General features: G+C 39.2%; 1 protein-coding gene across 2 annotated transcripts in view; it reads right to left on the minus strand.

Annotated features, from left to right (window-relative positions):
- The window catches only part of LOC124798102 (NADPH oxidase 5), a 495,656-nt gene that overhangs the window by 75,740 nt on the left and 398,632 nt on the right, over positions 1–21,284 (minus strand). Inside the window, exons 16-17 of one of the 2 annotated variants that reach the window (XM_047261352.1) lie at positions 17,423–17,482; positions 7,309–7,518 (exon numbers count right to left, since the gene is read on the minus strand). In XM_047261352.1, the coding sequence (XP_047117308.1) occupies positions 7,309–7,518; positions 17,423–17,482 (270 nt within the window). The remainder of the gene's footprint in view (positions 1–7,308; positions 7,519–17,422; positions 17,483–21,284) is intronic. The other variant, XM_047261353.1, reaches the window with a different exon arrangement.

A 21,284-nucleotide genomic window follows, 5' to 3' on the forward strand; every position in this document is an offset into this window, starting at 1 on the left:
CACTGTTCCTGCAGAGTAACCTGCTTCACAACACTGTGCTGGCCTTGAGTTTTTATGGTGACAACATCCCACACTCACATGCCATCAGCACTGCTGCAAAACATTACTCAGGCTCTCACTAATAAGCCCCTATATGGTCATTGCACTAAATCTCTCTGTTGGATGGTTGTAAGTACTACCTTATGGTACACCTGCCCCATCAGGAGTTGAAGTTAACTGAGATTGATCCATAGGAATCCCATTGCAAGATAGGGAAACAAATGTTAATCGAGGCAGAGTCCCACATGCCTGCATGAGCCTTATACAACTGGGGGATGGCAATTGCCCCTGAGGTTGCCCAGTGGAGACTGTTTTATCTCAACAGCCACTTACTCCCTCAGTTTTTTTTTTAATATTTGTTTTTATAATAATCAAACTCACACTTCAGGCAGTGAAGTGAAGTCCACCACTCTCCAAAACAGATGATATTCCACCACCATGCCTAATGTTGGTCACTGAAATATGTACAGAGTTTATGGTAAAGGGCTGTGGTGGCTCTGACCAGTCCCCAGATCAGAAAACTCAAGCAGAAATCACTGGGTAAAAAAAAAAAAAAAAAAAAAAAAAAACAGCCATCCCTTTCCTGAGTTGTGGGAAATTTCATTAGACCCCTCCGTTGAGATCTGTCTAGTTTGGATGTCCTTGCCACTAGCTCTAGCTTGGAAGGCCTTGCCATGCCGCTGCTGGCATAGCCCTCAGCATCACTGATTTATGCAAACCCCAGAATGCAACTGTTATGTGGAATGAAAGCAGCAGTCTGAAGGGGTGGGGAAGGCTGTAGGGGGGGGGGGGGGCAGAGTGGAAAAGGAGACGAGGAGGAAGGGAGGGGAGAGTGTGTTGGCAGATGGCAGCACGCAAAGAGGGTGGAAGATGAAAATAAGAAGATGGTGATAGGACAGAAGAGGGTGGAAACTGTTGGACGAAAGGTGTGCGTACAGTATTTTACCACAGGTTGGAGGAGGAATAATTTCTGGGAGCAGAGGATATGTTTTAAGGATAATTCCCTTCTGTACAGTTCAGAAAAGCTGGTGGTGAAGCAGCCATTGAAATCAAGCAGCTGATGTTCAGCTGCATGCCACAGTCCTATCACGGGCTTATCCTACTCCATCAGAGGCCGGGCCACCTGTGAAAGCCGTCATTTCATACCAGCTCTGCTGAAATCACTGCACAGCTTTTTATATTGGTATGACTACCAACCAAATTTCCACCAGGATAAATGGCCACTGGCAAACTGTGACCAAGAGAAAAGTAGACCATCCTATGGCACAACATGCAGCGGAATGTTGGTTTCAATTACTGCTTCACTACTCGAGCCATCTGGATCCTCTCCTCCTCCACCACCAGCTTTTCTGAACTCTGCAGTTTGGAGCTATACTTACAACACATTCTCCACACCTGAAATCATCCCAGCTTCAATGTGCCGTCCCCACATCCTCCACCCAACAGTTTCCATCCCCTCTGTGCTATGACCTCCTCCCTATCCTTATTTCCCACCGTCACTGTGGTGTCACCCTCTGCCACTGCACCTGCCCATCTTTCTCAGCTCCTCTCCTTTTTCAACCCCCTCCCCCCTCTTCCCCCTGTCCCACCCCACAGTCTCCCAATGCTGCACATGTTGGCAGTCTAGTCCCTGTACACCCTGCCAGACAGGGCTCCTCTGTCTGTCCCTCCCTCCCCCCCCCCCCCCCCCCAATACACTGCTATCCCTTCCCCTTCCCTGCCCCCTCCAGACCGCTGCTTCCATTCTATGTAACAGTTGCATTCTGGTCAGATTTACATGGAGGTGGTGGTGTGCTTGCTTGTGTGAATGAATGTATGTTTCTCTTTCTTCCTATGATGAAGGCTGTGGCCAAAAACTAATGTGTAAGTGTCTTAATTGTGCCTGTCTTCAGCTTAATGTGTGATCTTTATGTTAAATACCAATCTATCTTTTCCTTACACTGTTGATATTCCAACCTTGCGTTTCCATTGTTAGAGAATTGTTTGCAAGACAGATTAGTTTCTCCCATAACTCTTAACAGTTATTCCCCATATTTCATGAATAATAAAATCCTATTTTACTTTCAGTGGATCATAAATTACTGGAAAGTCTTACTTATTAAATTCTATAGCAACACCAATTATCTACATGGCCATTGCCTTTGGAGCAAATCTACATCGATACTTCGCAAATCACTGAAGTGTGTGTCAGAGGATTCTAACCCTTTCATTCATGCATGGAGCATGGGCAGAATGATTGCTTCAGTGTCTCTATGTGTACTGTAACTGGTCTAACCTTGCTTCAGTGGTTCACAGGCATCACATCAGATAATGTTGCAGAAGCTGCACAGTATTTTGACAAGACATCTGCTCATCATCTTCAGGTGCTTACTGAAGTGTTGCTGCAATGGCTCACCAATGTGTGCACTTACTTGCTACAAAAGCACATGCACTAAGGATTGAGGCTATAACATCATTGTAGACGAGTCAGAGCACGGTGACATCCACTGCACCCTGCTGGAGAAATGGGCCACGCTCTTCTCATTGGCGATGTGGGAAAAGTGTGGCTACAAGTAGCTGCAAAGTGTGTGTGCAGGCATAGTGTTGGCACCCAGTTTAAGTGTGTGGACTTCGATTTTCTGTCTGTGTTGACTCTGATTCATTTGTCTGCATCCGATGGTGCATCAGTGCCACCGATGCTGGTCCCCATGCCTTGCTGAGTTGAAAACAGATGTTTCTATTGAATATATCATTACTTATACAAATGTTGGCTGCTTCTTTAATGATGGAGTCCCAGTACATGGAAGCAGATGAAAGGATCTTTGACACCCCATAGTTCATGCTGTGTCCCATGTCAAGACAGCGTTCAGCTACAGCAGACTTTACCGGCTGACACAGTGTCACTGTTCAGTACATCTATCCTTAACACTAGCACAGGATTTTATATATCCCTGGTTTCCTTAGACTTAAGCTGTCTTTGACAGGATCCAGCATAGTTTGCACTCATGCTGGAGGGTGGAAGACATTCTATTTCATGTTTTTTTTAACAGCCTGCCAGTCTTAAAGGACACACCATCTACGTATGGTAGAAAAACCATCCTGAGGGAGTTCTCTGTTTCTTCTGGCTGTTCTTGAGCTTCAGTGCATGCAAGTTTAAATGCATTATGGATCTATTTGTCACAGTACCCGTTTTGTACAAACACAGAGCAAAGATGGCTAAGCTCTGGTAGCCATTAAAATTGCTACACCACGAAGATGACGTGCTACAGATGCGAAATTTAACAGACAGGAAGAAGATGCTGTGATATGCAAATGATTAGCTTTTCAGAGCATTCACACAAGGTTGGCACCGGTGGCAACAGCTACAACGTGATGACATGAGGAAAGTTTCCAACTGATTTCTCATACACAAACAGCAGTTGACTGGCGTTGCCTGGTGAAATGATGTTGTCATGCCTCATGTAAGGAGGAGAAATGTGTACCATCATGCTTCCAACTTTCATAAAGGTCAGATTGTAGCCTATCACAATTGCTGTTTATTGTACCGTGACATTGCTGCTCACGTTGGTCGAGATCCAATGACTGTTAGCAGAATATGGAATCGGTGGGTTCAGGAGGGTAATACAGAACGCCGTGCTGGATCCCAACAGCCTCGTATCACTAGCAGTCGAGATGACCGGCATCTTATCCACATGGCTGCAATGGATCGTGCAGCCACGTCTCAATCCCTGAGTCAACAGATGGGGATGTTTGCAGCAGCATGGACTATCAACTCAGAGACCATGGTTGTGGTTACCCTTGACACTGCATCACAGACAAGAGCACCTGCAATGGTGTACTCAACAATGAACCTGGGTGCATGAATGGCAAAATGTCATTTTTTCGGATGAGCCCAGGTTCTGTTTACAGCATCATGATGGTTGCATCAGTGTTTGGCGACATCGCTGTGAACGCACATTGGAAGCGTGTATTGGTCATCGCCATACTGTCGTATCACCCGTCGTGATGGTATGGGGTGCCATTGGTTACACGTCTCTGTCACCTCTTGTTCGCATTGACAGCACTTTGAACAGTGGACGTTACATTTCAGATGTGTTATGACCCGTGGCTCTACCCTTCATTTGATCCCGGCGAAACCCTGCATTTCAGCAGGATAATGCACGACCGCATGTTGCAGGTCCTGTATGGGCCTTTCTGGATACAGAAAATGTTCGACTACTGCCCTGGCCAGCACATTCTCCAGATCTCTCACCAATTTAAGACGTCTGGTCAATGGTGGCCAAGCAACTGGCTCGTCACAATACGCCAGTCACTACTCTTGATGAACTGTGGTATTGTGTTGAAGCTGCATGGGCAGCTGTACCTGTACACGCCATCCAAGCTCTGTTTGACTCAATACCCAGGCGTATCAAGGCCGTTATTATGGCCAGAGGTGTTTGTACTAGGTACTGATTTCTCGGGATCTATGCGCCCAAATTGCATGAAAATGTAATCACACGTCAGTTCTAGTATAATATATTTGTCCAATGAATACCCGTTATTATCTGTATTTCTTGGTGTAGCAATTTTAATGGCCAGTAGTGTAGGTCTGTGTGAGTTGGCTTGTGAAACACAATGTGACCCAAGAACCATCTGCTTTTCTGCAGACCAAGATATCAAGAAATGAGGGGTCTCTATTTTTCTGTATTTCCATGGTGAAGCAAATACTGGGATGGTGGTAGTTAAGGTGTTCCAGAAATCCAGAAAGCATTGCTTCTCCATGTGGCCAAACTACAAAACTGTTGTCCACGTATCTCCAGAAACATGTAGGTTTCAACACTGCTGACTGAAGTGCTTTTTCCTCGAAGTCTTCCATAAAACGGTTAGCTACCATGGGAGACAAAGGGCTACCCATAGCAACACCATCAGTCTGCTCAAAATATTGTTCATTAAATAAAAGGTAAGTCAAGGTACGCACATGTTTGTATAGATTTAAGATGTCCTCCTCCACTTTAGTTCCTGTAAGTTGTAATGAATCCACCGAAGATACCCTTGTGAACAAGAAGACTGCATCGGAAGTCACTAATACGTCAGATGGTTTGAGATGCAAAGTCTTCAGTCATTGTGTAAAATCTTCTGAGTTTCAAATGTGATGTTCACATTTTCCTACCATTGGTCTTAGAAGAGAAGCCTGATGTTTTGCCAGGTAATATGTTGGGGCTCCTATGTTGCTCATGATAGGGCGAAGAGGAGCCCCTTCCTTATGGATCTTAGGCAATCCGTAAAGTCATGGTGGAACTGGCTCTTGTACTCATAAGCTCTTTTTAAAATGTTCAGGAAACTGGCTGGATTTGAGGAACATGATTATCTTCCATTGTACTGCATCAGTTGGATCCTTCTGGAGACAGCAATACACTGAGTCCTACAGTAAATCTTATCTTGCCGAAATAGATTGTTGAAGTCAAAAGAATAGTAGCATTTCCCTTGTCAGCAGGTAAAATCAGTGTTTCTGTGTCTTCTCTTAAGGAATGGAGAGCTTTCCTTTCCCTCAGTGTTTATGCTCTGCTCTGGTGTGGACATCCTGGTTATGCCCCTGCAAATCTCTTGCCTTATTTCTTCAGCAGTCTCACTCCGAACTTTCAAGACACCTCGCTTAACAGTACTGATAAAACCCTTGAGAGGAAAGGTCTTTGGAGTGTGTGCAAAATTTAGTCCCTTTTCAAACACAGACATCACAGCATCACACAATTGCTTATCTGTGAAATTAAACACAATATGTGTGTATGGTTTACATTCTTGCAATGATTTGTGTGTAACACAGTGGAACTTGGAAGCCTGCTGCTGCATCCAGTCTGAAAGTAACCTTGTAGCACAGTCCACCCACCCCCAAGAATCCACTGACAGCCAACGAGATATTCAGATGTAGTGAAAGCAAGCTCCTGGAGACTTTCTAATTCTCACCTAGTATAATGGATTCTTTCTCTTACCATTGCCATGATGGCTCATTGTTTGATCCTTGGTGAATGTCTGTACACTTTTCTGGTCCTGACATCTCAGTAAAAACATATGACAGCACAACATTGTTTCTGTTGTAGTGGAGTTTATCGAACTCACAAACTCTGTTGGCCATCTCTTCCCCATAAAGGTAATGGATGTGCTGTTTGAGACTTTCCTGACACAGTAACCACTTGATTGGTTCACAAGCATCATGTCAGATAATGTTGTGGAAGCTGCACAATATTTTGATGAGTCGGCTGCTCATCATGGTCTTGTTCTTGAAACCCCGTACTGAACCAATACCCAAGGTGTTGTAGTGTATTCATAGATTCCTCACTTAAAGCTGGTTCTTGAAACTTTACAAGTAGACTTTCACTTAACAGTTTTCATCTATCTTCAAACATCTGGTAGCTCAAGCTCAGTTTTCCCAGCATCTCTGTGGCACTAACCTCTCCATGGCACTCACCCATGACTTAGACAAACATGACAATTTGTGCTGCCCTTGTTTGTCTATATTCAATATCTCTTGATAGTCTTATTTGGTGGGGTTCCACAAACTTCAGCAACGTTTTAGGATGTGTCATGCAAGTGTTTTTTAAGCCACGTTCTTCATAGACTGATTGCATTTCATTTTCCAAGTATCCCACCAGTGAATGAATGAAGTCTTCCATCTGCTTTTCTTACAACTGAGCCTGTATGATGCTTCTATTTGATACAATTAAAAATTATTACATCCTTGTGTGGACCAATTTCAATCATTATTCACTGATACAGTTGCTGCAAGGTCAGCTTTTTTTGTGCCAATTCATAATGGCAGCAACAGATCGCACATTTCAGTGAAGCCAAATCTGTTGCTTTTGAGGTATTGAGTCGAGAAAGTAATATTTATTCTAAAGGAATGGGGTATGAAAGATGCCAGTTGGTTCAAAATGGAGATAGTTGAATAAAATTTTTTTTTTCAGTATCTGCAACACATTTTCCCAATGTGACAGTTACTATCCATGTAATACTGTCATTGTAAGTGAAGGTGTCATTTCCAATTACATTGATTTTTCTTTTAAGAAAACTGGATGAATTTTAATAATAACCATAATTGAAACATACAAATGATTAAGGACATATTTTCAGTTTCTTCAGTAGGTCATTTTATGACATGCTATTGCTAAAATATGATATGATAATGTTTTCTCTAACTACTTATTTTAAATGTATGTTTATTGTTATTGCTAGATGAACACCTAAGTACTACAGAAGCTTTGGCGTGTCATAATATTCACAACTATTTTTCAAGTGTTGGATGACATGGACACATACCTTTCTGAGTTTCATGACTGTTGGTGGTATTTCACTTGCCCATGAATACTTGCATTTTGGACATGTGTGCCTTGCTTTCCAGTATCGGTGCATAATTGATTGCAAAATTGATGCAAATGGGGTGACTCCAATTCCTGTGGCAATCAAAACAGCATGTTGTGCTCTGAAAATATGACTTGAGGGTGCTCCATATGGTCCATCCAGGTAAATCTGTAGATAGAAAGCTTCACGTTACTCTCTAGTAATGAAAATGAAGTGTACATTTCTGTTTCCAGTCTAGATGAAAATTATCAGATTCATTCATTCATTCATTCATTCATTGCACTGTGAAAACCACACAACAGAACTATCTTCAGGAGCTTTGAAAGAATCAAGGTGGATAATAATTAAAAAGCAGTAGTTGTTATTAGAAACAGTAATTAACTGATGTAAACTCAAATTAAACGCAACATTGCAAATGTACCAGTAAAATTGTTACTTCAAGCACTTTTCTCTGTTATTGGAAATGGCTACTGTTTGTTGTCTACTACTAGCTTTACATCTAGACAATAAAATTTTTATTTAGCATGGAACAGCTGTTATCAAAAGCTTTAGGAAGTGATTCATTCAAGCACTTAACATTGTCACCATTCATGCTGCTAATAAAAACTACTAGCCTATAGTGTAAATATTAGATTATTTGTTGAGGGAATGGCTACAAATGTAACCTCCTTTTCAGTTCATTGGAATTCTCAATGTACTGCATTGTGTGATGGGAGATGCCAGAAAACATTTGTACCAGAATACGAAACTCCCATACTAACCCCATCCTTTGCACATTTCTCTACCCATGAGTGAGCAAATTTTGATTAAAGTCTGCTGAAGTCTTTTCACTTTACATATGAGAAAAGTTTTTAAATTTTTTAGAATACATTTTCTTCTTGTGGTGTCCTTATTAGATACGTAGAACTGTTTCCCTAGTACTGAACTGAACTGAACTTCTAAACCTACATCCATGTATATGCCCATACTGCAAACCTGACAGAGGGTAACTTCTTGTTGTACCACATATTATGATTTCTTACAGTATTTTTCTCATATGGGTCGTGGAAGGAATGACTACGTAAATGCCTCTGTAGATATTGCAGCTAGTCTAATCTTGTATTGTCTTTGTGGGATCTACAGGAAGATTACATAGGAGGCTCTGGTATATACTTAGGTTCTTCACTTAGTATCAGTTCTTGCACCTTTGTAAGTAAGCTTTTATGGAATAGTTAGCATCTATATACAAGTGTCTGCCTGTTCAAATCTTTCAGTATCTCCTTTACATTCTCCCAAGGATCACACAAATCTATGACAAATCATGCAGGATAGAATGTACATTTCATTGTAAATGCCAGGATGCTCATTACTTTGTATTGTGCTGTTGATGGTTCATTTGGATTTATTAACTAGATTGCCTTGATCTACAGGTTCAGGGTGTCGTGAAAAAAATCACTAGTTGTTTTTTGTGCAAGAATTTTCAGAATTGGTGCTGATTGGCATGTGTCAGTTTTTTCTATTCGAGATATTTAATTTCTGTAAGGCCAGCACACTAGCAGCTGTGTGGGTCAATTTGAAAGTCGAGAGAATGAATGGGACCTGACCCATTATCACTCTTCCAGAGTCTGACTTTGTTGAGCATCTCTGTAATGTTCTGGAACCAAGTAAACAGTCCCATCATAAAACATGTCATTCTTCATTGTATCTTCTTCATATCCTCCATTAATCCTGTTTGGTATGAGTCCTAGACTAATGAAAAATACTCAAGAATTGATCAGACGACAGTTATGTATGCCGCTTCTTTCATGGATGAATACATTTCAGTAGGATTGTCCCACTGAATCTTAGCCTGCCAAGTGCATTTCCTGCTGTTGTTCTATATGGTCACTCCATTTTAAGTTGCTCGAGATGGTTACTTCTACTTATTTTAAGGCAGTTACTGTATCTGTAAATTTATTGACAGTAGTGCAATTGCGGAGTAGTGGATCTCTTCCCCCGTTTACGTGCAATACAGAAGATTTATCAATGTTCAGTGTCACTGCCATTTCTTACACCAATTTTCCATCCTCTGCAGGTCTTCTGGCATTTTACTGCAGGGTTTTGATGATGCAGTATTCCTATAGACAAAGATGTCATCCACAAATAGCCTCACACTGTTGTCAACATTATCCAGTAGACCATTAATACAAATTATAAACAGTAACAGCCCTGAAACACTCCCTTGTTGTACTTCTGTAATCACCTTTCTATCTGCAGATTTTGTTCCATTATGAAAAGTAATGTCAAGCTCTACCTGCAAAAAAGCTCCAAGTCTTATCAGCAATCTGATATGATACTTGTTAAGATAATATTTTTCCACTAAGCTAAAGTCTGAAACTGTATCAAATGTCTTTCTGGAAGTTGAGACACATAGCATCAACCTCCTTATGTCACTCAGGATCTCACTGATGAACAGAATGTACTAAGTGTCATAAGAATGAGAGCACTTGCCCGCGAAAGGCAAAGGTCCCGAGTTCAAGTCTCGGTCGAGCACACAGTTTTAATCTGCCAGGAAGTTTCATATCAGTGCACACTCCACTGCAGAGTGAAAATATCATTCTGGAAACATCCCTCAGGCTGTGGCTAAGCCCTGTCTCTGCAGTATCCTTTCTTTCAGGAGTGCTAGTTCTGCAAGGTTCGCAGAAGAGCTTCTGTAAAGTTTGGAAGGTAGGAGACAAGATACTGGCAGAAGTAAAGCTGTGAGTACCAGGCATGAGTCGTGCTTCGGTAACTCAGATGGTAGAGCACTTGCCCGCGAAAGGCAAAGGTCCCGAGTTCGAGTCTCGGTCGGGCACACAGTTTTAATCTGCCAGGAAGTTTCATAAGTGTCATAATATTTCTGTCTGCAGAATTGATATTGACTTTTGTACAGGAGATTTTCCTTCCGTCAAAATGTCACAATGCACGAGTACAAGACAGTTTCATAATTCTGCAGCAGGCTGACTGTAACAATATAGGCTTTCAATTATGTGCATCTCTCCGATAACCCTTCTGGAAAATGGGTGAACGACCTGCACTTTTTTTCCAGTTGCTAAGCACTCTTTGTTGTGTTCGTGACCTAAGGACCTACAATGAACTGTTGCTAAAAGGAGATAAAGTTCTTTCACAGTATCTCATCCAGCTATCTCATCCAGCTATCTCATCCAGCTATCTCATCCAGCTATCTCATCCAGCTATCTCATCCAGCTATCTCATCCAGCTATCTCATCCAGCTATCTCATCCAGCTATCTCATCCAGCTATCTCATCCAGCTATCTCATCCAGCTATCTCATCCAGCTATCTCATCCAGCTATCTCATCCAGCTATCTCATCCAGCTATCTCATCCAGCTATCTCATCCAGCTATCTCATCCAGCTATCTCATCCAGCTATCTCATCCAGCTATCTCATCCAGCTATCTCATCCAGCTATCTCATCCAGCTATCTCATCCAGCTATCTCATCCAGCTATCTCATCCAGCTATCTCATCCAGCTATCTCATCCAGCTATCTCATCCAGCTATCTTTTTACTGTTGAGCAGTCTTCATTGATTTTCTGTTCCAAGCTCATGTACCACACCATTAGTCATTTTGTGTATTGTGTGAGACTAAATTCAGTATTTCATTCTTCTATGTGTAATCATCTACTTTGGTGCCAGTATGGTCACTGACTGACTAAGTGGACGATTTCCATCTGCTTATTGATTATAAGCCTAGAACTTCTTAGGGTTTTTAATCAGAATATTTTGCAAAATTTTACTTTCAAATTCATTGAATACTTCCTGTGTCTGTCTCCTCACGCTCATTTTGGCTTCATTCCACTTTTTTCATGTACTAGGTTTTGACTTCAGTTAAATAGACATTTAGCTTTCTCCGTTTTCACAGCAAGTTTCTGACATGGCTGTTTAACTATTGTTGGTCTTCATCCTCAAGAACTTGATGTTGACTATTTGCGTTCTCCAGAATTTGGATCCTGTCACTTGTACTAACTGAAAATATTTTCCTACTATTTTTCAAATATTCCTTATAATGCCCATAGCCATTGATGCTATCACAGCTTTATAATTACCAATTCCCTCCTAGTCCATAAGTGATTCAAAAAGTTCAGGTGTTTTAGTTACTAGTTGGTCTACGACATTGCCCTCATACATCTGTTCTCTAAGTATCTGCTCAAAGTAATTTTCAGACGAAAACAGTCAGAACACTCTCACAAAAATCCTTATCTCTGATACGAATGTTAATCACATTACTCTACCATTCCTTCATTGGCAAATTGAAGTCCCTCTGCTCTCTCCCGCTTGATTATGATGCATGATCACGAAATGTACTCATGATATTCTCCAAGTTGTCTCCGAAATTCTCTGGTATAGGTGGTATGTACAGGCCACTGCATTTGAGCCACCTTTGATGTTTACCTGCACCCAGACCAGTCAGAATCTATAATAACCTCACTAGATACTGTAGAGTATTTTATGGCAATGAGTATGCTGCCAACACTGGTGCCTAACGTATCCTTTGTGGTTATATATTCCAAAGTGAATTTAGTATTTTGCTGCTGTTCACTTCCAGTTTCAGCGAACTTTTTGCTCCTAATACTAGTAGGCATTATTACCTTTAATAAATTATTTGGGGAGCTTACCATGGATGCACTTGCAGTTTACCAATAACAGATTAAAATTTCCTATAGCTGATATGCAAGGCTGAATGTTCTCCTCCAGGAGTAATGCAACTGATCTGTCTTTGATTTGGCCAAGCATTTTATTATGGACATCCCTATGTGCACACCACACACACTGTTACCTTCATTAAGCCAACCAAGTGCCAAAAGAAAGCAAGGAAATTACCATGGGAGAAATTGGCTGGCCATTATTAGCTTCAGGGAGTGAAATTCCATTTTTGCTAAATGTGACCCCAGAATGCACGGAAAAAGTGTCGTTCATGCCAACATGAGCCACTATTTGCAATCTGTTGCACCCAATGTGTTCAGTAGTCACTGGCAAATACCTCCACATGACTGACCTCCTTTCCCAAATTGCCAGCAATTTCAATTAAGGGCTAACTCCTACCATCAGAGATCCCAATGGACAACAGACCCACTCTTTTGTATTTTTCCAGATGTAAGAGGAAAATGAACACTGGCACAACAGACGAGGCATCCCCTGTCATCTCAAATGCATTACAAACACTGAGCAGCATACCGTGTCTGTACCTAAGCCAGAAGGGGGCCATCTGTGCATCCACTTTCACATTCCATCTAGAGATAACAAAAACCCACCACTATCCACTATATACCTTCATGTGAGGCCAGACTACCCAGATGATGAATGTCAGAAGATGCTGTGACATTGGTGTTGCTAGTGGATTCTGGCAATACCAAATGTATGACCGCTTTCACCACTGGTGCAACAAAAACATTGTGCCTTCTGGCCTATTCTGGAGAGCAGCCCATTCACCTAGTGTCTACACACAAGAAGAACAGTCCCTATCCATTTCTTATTATCAAAAAACTATATTAAACTGTGAAAAAATTAGCCACGAAAGCAGTCAGGGGATAACTGAGAAAGAACAATGCTAACAGAGATGAAGTAAATACTGTCGCACCAACACTTATACTGGTGGGAAACTGCATTACAAATTTTACTCTCTCTATATTAATGACAAAAAAATATGCGGACTCATATGACCAAAGAGAAAGCACAACTAAAAGCAGATAAACAGTTGCTGTTCACTTCTACTCGAAAGTACATAAGAATACTATTAAACTAAGCGATTTACATAAACTGTGACCTGCTGGTGTTCAGCTCCTCAGTGCTTTATGAATATTACTTAAAATCACAGATGTATTTATTTTGGATGAATTTACATGGCTGTTTGGCTATATTGAAGAAGAACTGTGATGAAAACAAAGACTCTTCATTGGAGTCACATTTAAGTCTCTACCTAGCCATTGTGGTTTGACTTTTTGTTAGTTTGTCTATACTTCTTCAGGAGAATGGAAGAGATTCATTGATTGATAGCATGGCCTCCTCCTCATCTCCTTTCCTTCCTCTTCTTTTTATCCAGTACCTTAGATCAACCTAACTTTGTTGTGTATTACCTTATAAGGTGACACTTCAGCTTGATACCTCAAATTTTACTTTAGAAACAATTGTATGAAAAGAAATATTCACTTAAAGAAATTAAGAAATTACAAAGAGACAAAATGGCTGGCCATTATCAGCTTCATGAGATGAAACTACAATATTGCAAAGTGTGTCTGTTGGTAACACTGTAATTTTGCATCATGAAGCTAAGTACTGAACCTTACAAGCATTTGTTATTAGATTAGATTAGATTAGATTTATTTATGTTTGACATTACTGCAACACTGCAAAATAGCATTAACATGTGATTAATTTCATCCATATGAAATAACAAAATACATCTGATGACTCATTTCCTCCAAGTCATATTCCAGTCTCTCTGCAGATATTGTATTTTTCATGAGTAATACTGTACTCAGGTTCATCAGCATGCATACCACAGTCAAACTTAGTGACACACAGGTTCCAAATTTGTTCTGATGAGTGACAGATAAATTTACAACAATTTTGTACAGACATGCAGAATCAGTATGTTTTCTCAAATTCTGTATGTAGTTTGGGACAACATGACGCGTATTTGCACAATGTGCAGGTGACCTCGCCATTTTTATGAGGGAACAATAACTGATGGAATGAGTAAGTTACTGATGTGTCTACCCAAACCATGATGTGACTTTAAGGAGAAACGTAATTAATAACAAATAAAATGAAAATTAAATGAAAACTTTCTTAGCAAAATCTTTTGCTTGTTATGTGGTACCAGATATGTGCACTAGCTTTTTCATCTATTTATTTTATTTTTGTTTTGAAAGTCCTTTTCCTCAAAAGTCAACATGAAGTTGTGATGGTGGCTACCACTGCCTACTACCTACAACTACTACCACCTAGTAGTAGTAGTAGTAGTAGTAGTAGTATTAGTAGTAGTAATTCGTTATCAGTCTCTGTTGTCGTGAGCTATTCTTGCTCTCTCCTTTTAAGCCAGCTGAGATCTCTCCCTCATTGATGTTATCTATTTGTTTCATATTACATTTCAGTTAAGAAATTTTTGCTGCATCATGTAGTCGCTACCATGGCTGCTTCTTCAAATACAGATTTCTAAGTTTCTTGCACTTCAGATTTCTGTGACATTTTGCTTTTTCTCTTTGCCTTTTCTGTGCCGTATCTCCTCTTAATCAGCCATTTTTTCATGTTTCTCCATCTCTTTTTGTCATTATTTTTCATTTTCTAAAAACATCATTTACTGCTTGCTTATTTTCTGTATCATTAGCGTCTTTCTTTTTAGCAGTGATGGCCTCCATAGTATGTTTGCACTCCCAGTAAAACCTAAATTGTGTAGCCTTTTGACGCAGACTTTTTTATTTCCATCCTTTTGCATCACCTTCAAGCACTTGAACTGGAAATTAGGTACCTCTAAACACTGTATAGCTCTCCACCAGCGTGGTGTGCATTTTAAAGCTAAAGACTCTTGTTCCAGAAATTTTATTTTTTTTCTTCATGTGTGTCATACCTTACCAGGTGAATCTGTGGCTCAAATGGCTCTGAGCACTATGGGGTGAATTTGTGAATTTAATTATTTTCTTTCTTATATCTTAAAAGATTTTCACAGGAAGTCTGGAACGTTAATCCCTTAGTCCACACACCACAGAAGTGCAAAGGGATTCGAGCCATTAACATAGAACATGAGGAAAGTTGTGACAGGATTTGAAGAAATACTTTCAGTTGTTTTGGACTTGGTGAATGAGCGTTTTCAAGAACTCTAATCAGTTCCCATTTTGTACTATAAAAGGTATGTGTACTGGTACTTTGACCATTGTCTCAATAACTCATGTTTCATTAGCCACAGTTTAATATTTCCACATGTCTTACTTTCTTTTCTTTAAATGTTTCCCTTTTTTCCCTCTTCATGTCATGTGTTAAATGGGAACAAGTTCTACTTCTCTTACCATCTCTTATCAGTTGGTCCAACTGTGTTTTAGTTTAAGGGTCAGTCAAAAGAAAAAAGACATAAGAAAGTAAGTAAACTGTCTCTGTATAATTTCTTAGGCTTCTGCACACAGAGTCAGTTTACATAAAAGTTTTATGATTATTGTACCATGTCCTAAAGTGAAGAAAGCTATACTGGAGAGACAATGTCATCCACAGTTACAGTGGCCTCCTCCTGGGTATACTGGTATTTTAGTTGTGCAGAGTCACTTATATTTTGTCATTACTGTTCACAGAACACGATGTTATGTCACAGTTTTAAAAGATCACTGTTACGATTAGTTCTCATGATGCAGAAGGAGTGGGCCTATAGTTACAACCATAAACCAACCAAAACAGCCATGACAACCAACAAAAGAAATCAAGATAGGCAAGAAATCAACAAACTGCAGCCTGCAGAGTGCTTACCATACATGAAAAATGTCATAAACTAGATTGGTAAACATCTTCTCTGGGTTGGTGTCCAGCCTGCCTGCTACAGCAGCTGCAAGATCCTGGTTATACTGGGCTCCACAAAGAAAAACATAAATGCCTTACACCTACAGGTCTGTACAAGGTGGACTCCCAGTATGGAGACGTGTACTTTAGTGAGACTGACAGGCAACAGGAATACGGGTGCTACATTCATCTAGGGCAATACAACAAATCTGCAGTGGCCAAATACTAGCAAGACTGCGGCAAGGAAATAAAATTTAATGAAACTTGTGTGCCTGCCAAGCAGGTGGGTTTGATGAAACACAAGAAGCCATACAAATACTCAATAATTATGACATGAGCAGAGGATAAGCTCAGGTTTGCCACATCATGGTTGCTAGCCATCAAGAGTCCATCAGGCTGTACCAATAACATTAGATGAGAGTGCTGCCAGTGATTAACTGCCACTGCGTGGTATGCGTTCAGTAGGAAGAAGACAGGAGCCCACACCTCATTTATCAATAACCACCATTCGTGGCATGCAATGCATGAAGCAATAGACAACAGCTGAGCCTCACTCCCTCCATAATAGTGACTTATTACAGTTAAGTTCCCACTCCTTCTATCTCATGAGACCAGTCTTAACAACAATATTTTAAAAGTGCGACATGTCATTCTCAGTGAGCAGTAATGACTGCATATCTAAAACACACCAGTAGGCCTAGAAGAAAGCCACTGTAACCATTGATGAAACATTGGTTTCTCCAGTATAGTTTTCTACATTTTGATACAGTACAATATTCTGAAAACTTTGTCAACAAACTGTCAATTATTTCAAAAGTAATCGCTGGAACTCTTCCTACATTTATCCCACATGTTGCTGAGGTGGTTTGAATTATGCTGCAGAAGTTTCTCTGGGAAACCTTATGCATCCTCCATACAGTCCCCATCTCTATCCATGCAATTTCCATATTTTTGGAGCCCTGAAGAATAACATTCTTGGCTGTCCATTTGCTGTGGATGAAGAGGTCCATGGCTGGGTACACTGATGATTCCATAGGCAACTGAAAATGTTTTTCCATGACGACAATGACCATCTGGTTTCACACTGGGATAAATGTTTTAACAGTTTTGGTAATTACTTTGGGTGAAATAAGAAACAGTTTACTTACTTTTTCCATTAGAGTTTTCATTTGACTGGCCCTTGTATCTCTTTCCATAGGCCCATACCATTTATCTTTTTAAAAATTGATGGCAAAAATTATGAGGTATTTTGTTCATCAGTGTCTTATAACAATGGAAACTACGTTTATTTGAAATGCATAAACTTTATAAAAAGAATGCAGACACTATAAATGTCGCATCAGCTACTAACAACTTCAGAAGTTAATGTCATAGCAGTGAGAATGTATTTAGAGTAGCGAAATCAAGGAGGAGGCTGAAAGTGTTAAAGATTCAACTCACTGACGCACATAATTAAAAAATAAAGACATGAGAGGCTACAATCAGCTCATGCATCTTCACAGATTCTTCATATTGCATCCAGTAATGTGAAGAGAGCGTTCTGCATGCAGTATGAATCATCAGGAAACTCACCTCAGTTTCTTCATCTAACTGAATGTCTGCAAATTCAGTTAAATTTTCTTCCGAGATTTTCTGTACAAAACATATCTACAGTTACTATTGTATCATCTGACATTTATTGAAACCACCACAATGAAACACTACAAATTTCAACACCCAGTTCCTGCCAACAATATTATCAAAATTGTTGCCATTAGGTCGAATAGCCATATTCACTGAAAGTTTAACCATAGCTCTCTCCCCTCCTCATAATCACTATGTGGCTTCTATCGTCAGCTTGTAGCATCTACACTTCACCTTAATGAAGACGGTAAGTGTCATACCAATTTATGGAAATTGATCTACATTTTGGTATGACATTTTATCACTGACAGTTTCCCCAGTGAAGCGTAATAAATAAATGAGACCACACTTTAGTAAAGTTCATTTTGTTACTGGGCTGCTTAATACTAATAAACTAAACAGCAACAATAAAACAAAAGCTTACGTTTTTAAAATGTGGTCAAAATGTGAGTTTTTATATTATAGTTGTCATTTAATTTTACTGATTAATATTGCCTGATGTTCTAAAGTTTGTTACTAAAAATTGACATTGCCTGTGGGAGCCTTCAGGAAAATTCTTCAACAGTTTATCTGAAGAGCGACAGAACAAGACAAAGATTAATCATGCAATATTTACCATGTAACAGTGTTCAATACGCGTAATTTAAGAAACATCTCCACAGTAACAAAGAAGTTAATAAGAAATTTGTTCCTCCAGCTGTTTCACATGCTGGTATTACTAGTGCACTGTAGAGCACAAACTTCTCTATTATTAATACATCATTGTTGTTATTATTATTATTATTATTTCTTTCCTTTCTCAGACGTTATGTCTGGTTAAAAATGGAAAGTGAAGCGGACCTTGGTCAAGCGTGACTTCCTTTTAACTGTACGGTACATTGCATTTAGGAACTTTCTGGTAATTGAACATTTATCAATAATTACAGATTTCTGTAGTTGTATATATATGTTTGGATGTAGCTGTATTGCGTTGATGTACTGATGGATACTGTGTGGTATGACTCCTGTAGTTGATAGTATAATTGGTATAATGTCAACTTTATCCTGATGCCACACGTCCTTGACTTCCTCACCCAGTTGGATGTATTTTACAATTTTTTCTCCTGTTTGTTGTATTGAGTATAGATATTTCGATTAGTTGTGTTAATTTCTTCTTTTTATTGGTGAGTATGATGTCAGCTTTGTTATGTGGTGTTGTTTTATCTGTTATAATGGTTCTGTTCCAGTATAACTTCTATTCATCATTCTCCAGTACATTTTATGGTGCATACTTGTATGTGGGAACGTGTTGTTTTATTAGTTTATGTTTTATGGCAAGTTGTTGATATATTATTTTTGCTACATTGTCATGTCTTCTGCGGTATTCTGTATCTGCTAGTATTGTACATCCGTTTGTGATGTGGTCTACTGTTTCTGTTTGTTGTTTGCAAAGTCTGCATTTATCTGTTGTGGTATTGGGATCTTTAATAATATGCTTGCTGTAATATCTGGTGTTTATCATTTGATCCTGTATTGCAATCATGAATCCTTCCATCTCGCTGTATATATTGCCTTTTCTTAGCCATGTGTTGGATGCGTCTTGATCGATGTGTGGCTGTGTTAGATGATACGGGTGCTTGCCATGTAGCGTTTTCTTTCTCCAATTTACTTTCTTTGTATCTTTTGATGTTATATGATCTAAAGGGTTGTAGAAGTGGCTATGAAATTGCAATGGTGTAGCCGATGTATTTAAACGAGTGACTACTTTGTGTATTTTGCTAGTTTCTGCTCGTTCTAGAAAGAATTTTCTTAAATTGTCTACCTGTCAATAATGTAGGTTTTTTATGTCGATAAAACCCCTTCCTCCTTCCTTTCTGCTTAATGTGAATCTTTCTGTAGCTGAATGTATGTGATGTATTCTATATTTGTGGCATTGTGATCGTGTAAGTGTATTGAGTGCTTCTAGGTCTGTGTTACTCCATTTCACTACTTCAAATGAGTAGGTCAATATTGGTATAGCATAAATATTTATAGCTTTTGTCTTGTTTCTTGCTGTCAATTCTGTTTTCAGTATTTTTGTTAGTCTTTGTCTATTTTTTTCTTTTAGTTCTTCTTTAATATTTGTATTATCTATTCCTATTGTTTGTCTGTATCCTAGATATTTATAGGCATCTGTTTTTTCCATCGCTTCTATGCAGTCGCTGTGGTTATCCAATATGTAATCTTCTTGTTTAGTGTGTTTTCCCTTGACTATGCTATTTTTATTACATTTGTCTGTTCTAAAAGCCATATTTATATCATTGCTGAATACTTCTGTTATCTTTAGTAATTGGTTGAGTTGTTGATTTGTTGCTGCCAGTAGTTTTAGATCATCCATGTATAGCAAATGTGTGATTTTGTGTTGGTATGTTCCAGTAATATTGTATCCATAATTTGTATTATTTAGGATGTTGGATAGAGGGTTCAGAGCAAGGCAGAACCAGAAAGGACTTAATGAATCTCCTTGGTATATTCCACGCTTAATCTGTATTGGCTGTGATGTGACATTATTTGAATTTGTTTGGATATTAAGTGTGGTTTTCCAATTTTTCATTGCTATGTTTAGGAACTGTATCAATTTAGGATCTACTTTGTATATTTCCAATATTTGTAGTAACCATGAGTGGGGTTCACTATCAAAAGCTTTTTGGTAATCAATGTATGCATAGTGCAGCGACCTTTGTTTAGTTTTAGCTTGATATGTCACCTCTGCATCTATTATCAGTTGCTCTTTACATCCTCTTGCTCCTTTGCAACAGCCTTTTTGTTCTTCATTTATAATTTTGATCTGTGTTGTATGTGTCATTAATTTCTGTGTAATGACTGAAGTTAATATATTGTATATTGTTGGTAGGCATGTTATGGGGCAATATTTTGCTGGGTTTGCTGTGTCTGCTTGATCTTTAGGTTTCAGATAAGTTATTCCATGTGTAAGTGTATCAGGGACTGTGTATGGGTCTGCAATGTAATTGTTAAATAATTTAGTTAGATGTGAATGTGTTGAGGTGAACTACTTTAGCCAGAAATTTGATATTTTATCATTTCCAGGGGTTTTCCAATTGTGCGTAGAAGTAATTGCTCGGGTGACTTCATGTTGCAAAATTATCACTTCAGGCATTTGTGGTATCATCTTGTATTTGTCTGTTTCTGCTTGTATCTACCATGCATGCCTGTTATGTTGTACCGGGTTTGACCATATGCTGCTCCAGAAGTGTTCCATGTCTGTTAGGTTTGGTGGATGGTCTATTTTAATGTGTGTGTTATCTAATGTCTGGTAAAATTTCTTTTGGTTTGTGTTGAATGTTTGGTTTTGTTTCCTTCCATTTTCACTTTTTTCTGTCATCTTCTAAGTCGTTTGGCCAATGCTTGTAATTTCTGCTTCCTTTCATCTAATTGCTCTATCGCTTCTTGTTGTGAGATGTTACCTAACCTTTTTCATTTTTTGTCTGATATTTCATTTCTAATAAATTGTGTTAGCTGTCCGATGTCTTTTTCTCAGTTTTTCTATTCTGATCTGTAGCCTGTGTTGCCATGCTGGTTTTGTGGGTTTCTTCTGTGTGTTGGTTGGTTCTGATCTCTGCCTAGTGTGTATATTTAGTGTAGTGAGTGCTCCTACATAAACCAGTAGTTGTAACTCTTCCATAGTTGTGTTTTCATTTATTTTGTTGTGTATGATTGTGTTGATAGTAGTAGTTGTTGTTTTGACTTGTGGGTTATTTGGTGGTCTATGCAAGAATGGTCTAATGTCTGTATTTGTGTCTTTGTATTCTATATATGTCAACTGAAATTTTTC

The sequence above is a fragment of the Schistocerca piceifrons genome, chromosome 5 (genome assembly GCF_021461385.2).
Source record: "Schistocerca piceifrons isolate TAMUIC-IGC-003096 chromosome 5, iqSchPice1.1, whole genome shotgun sequence".
NCBI classification, from domain to species: Eukaryota; Metazoa; Arthropoda; class Insecta; order Orthoptera; family Acrididae; genus Schistocerca; species Schistocerca piceifrons.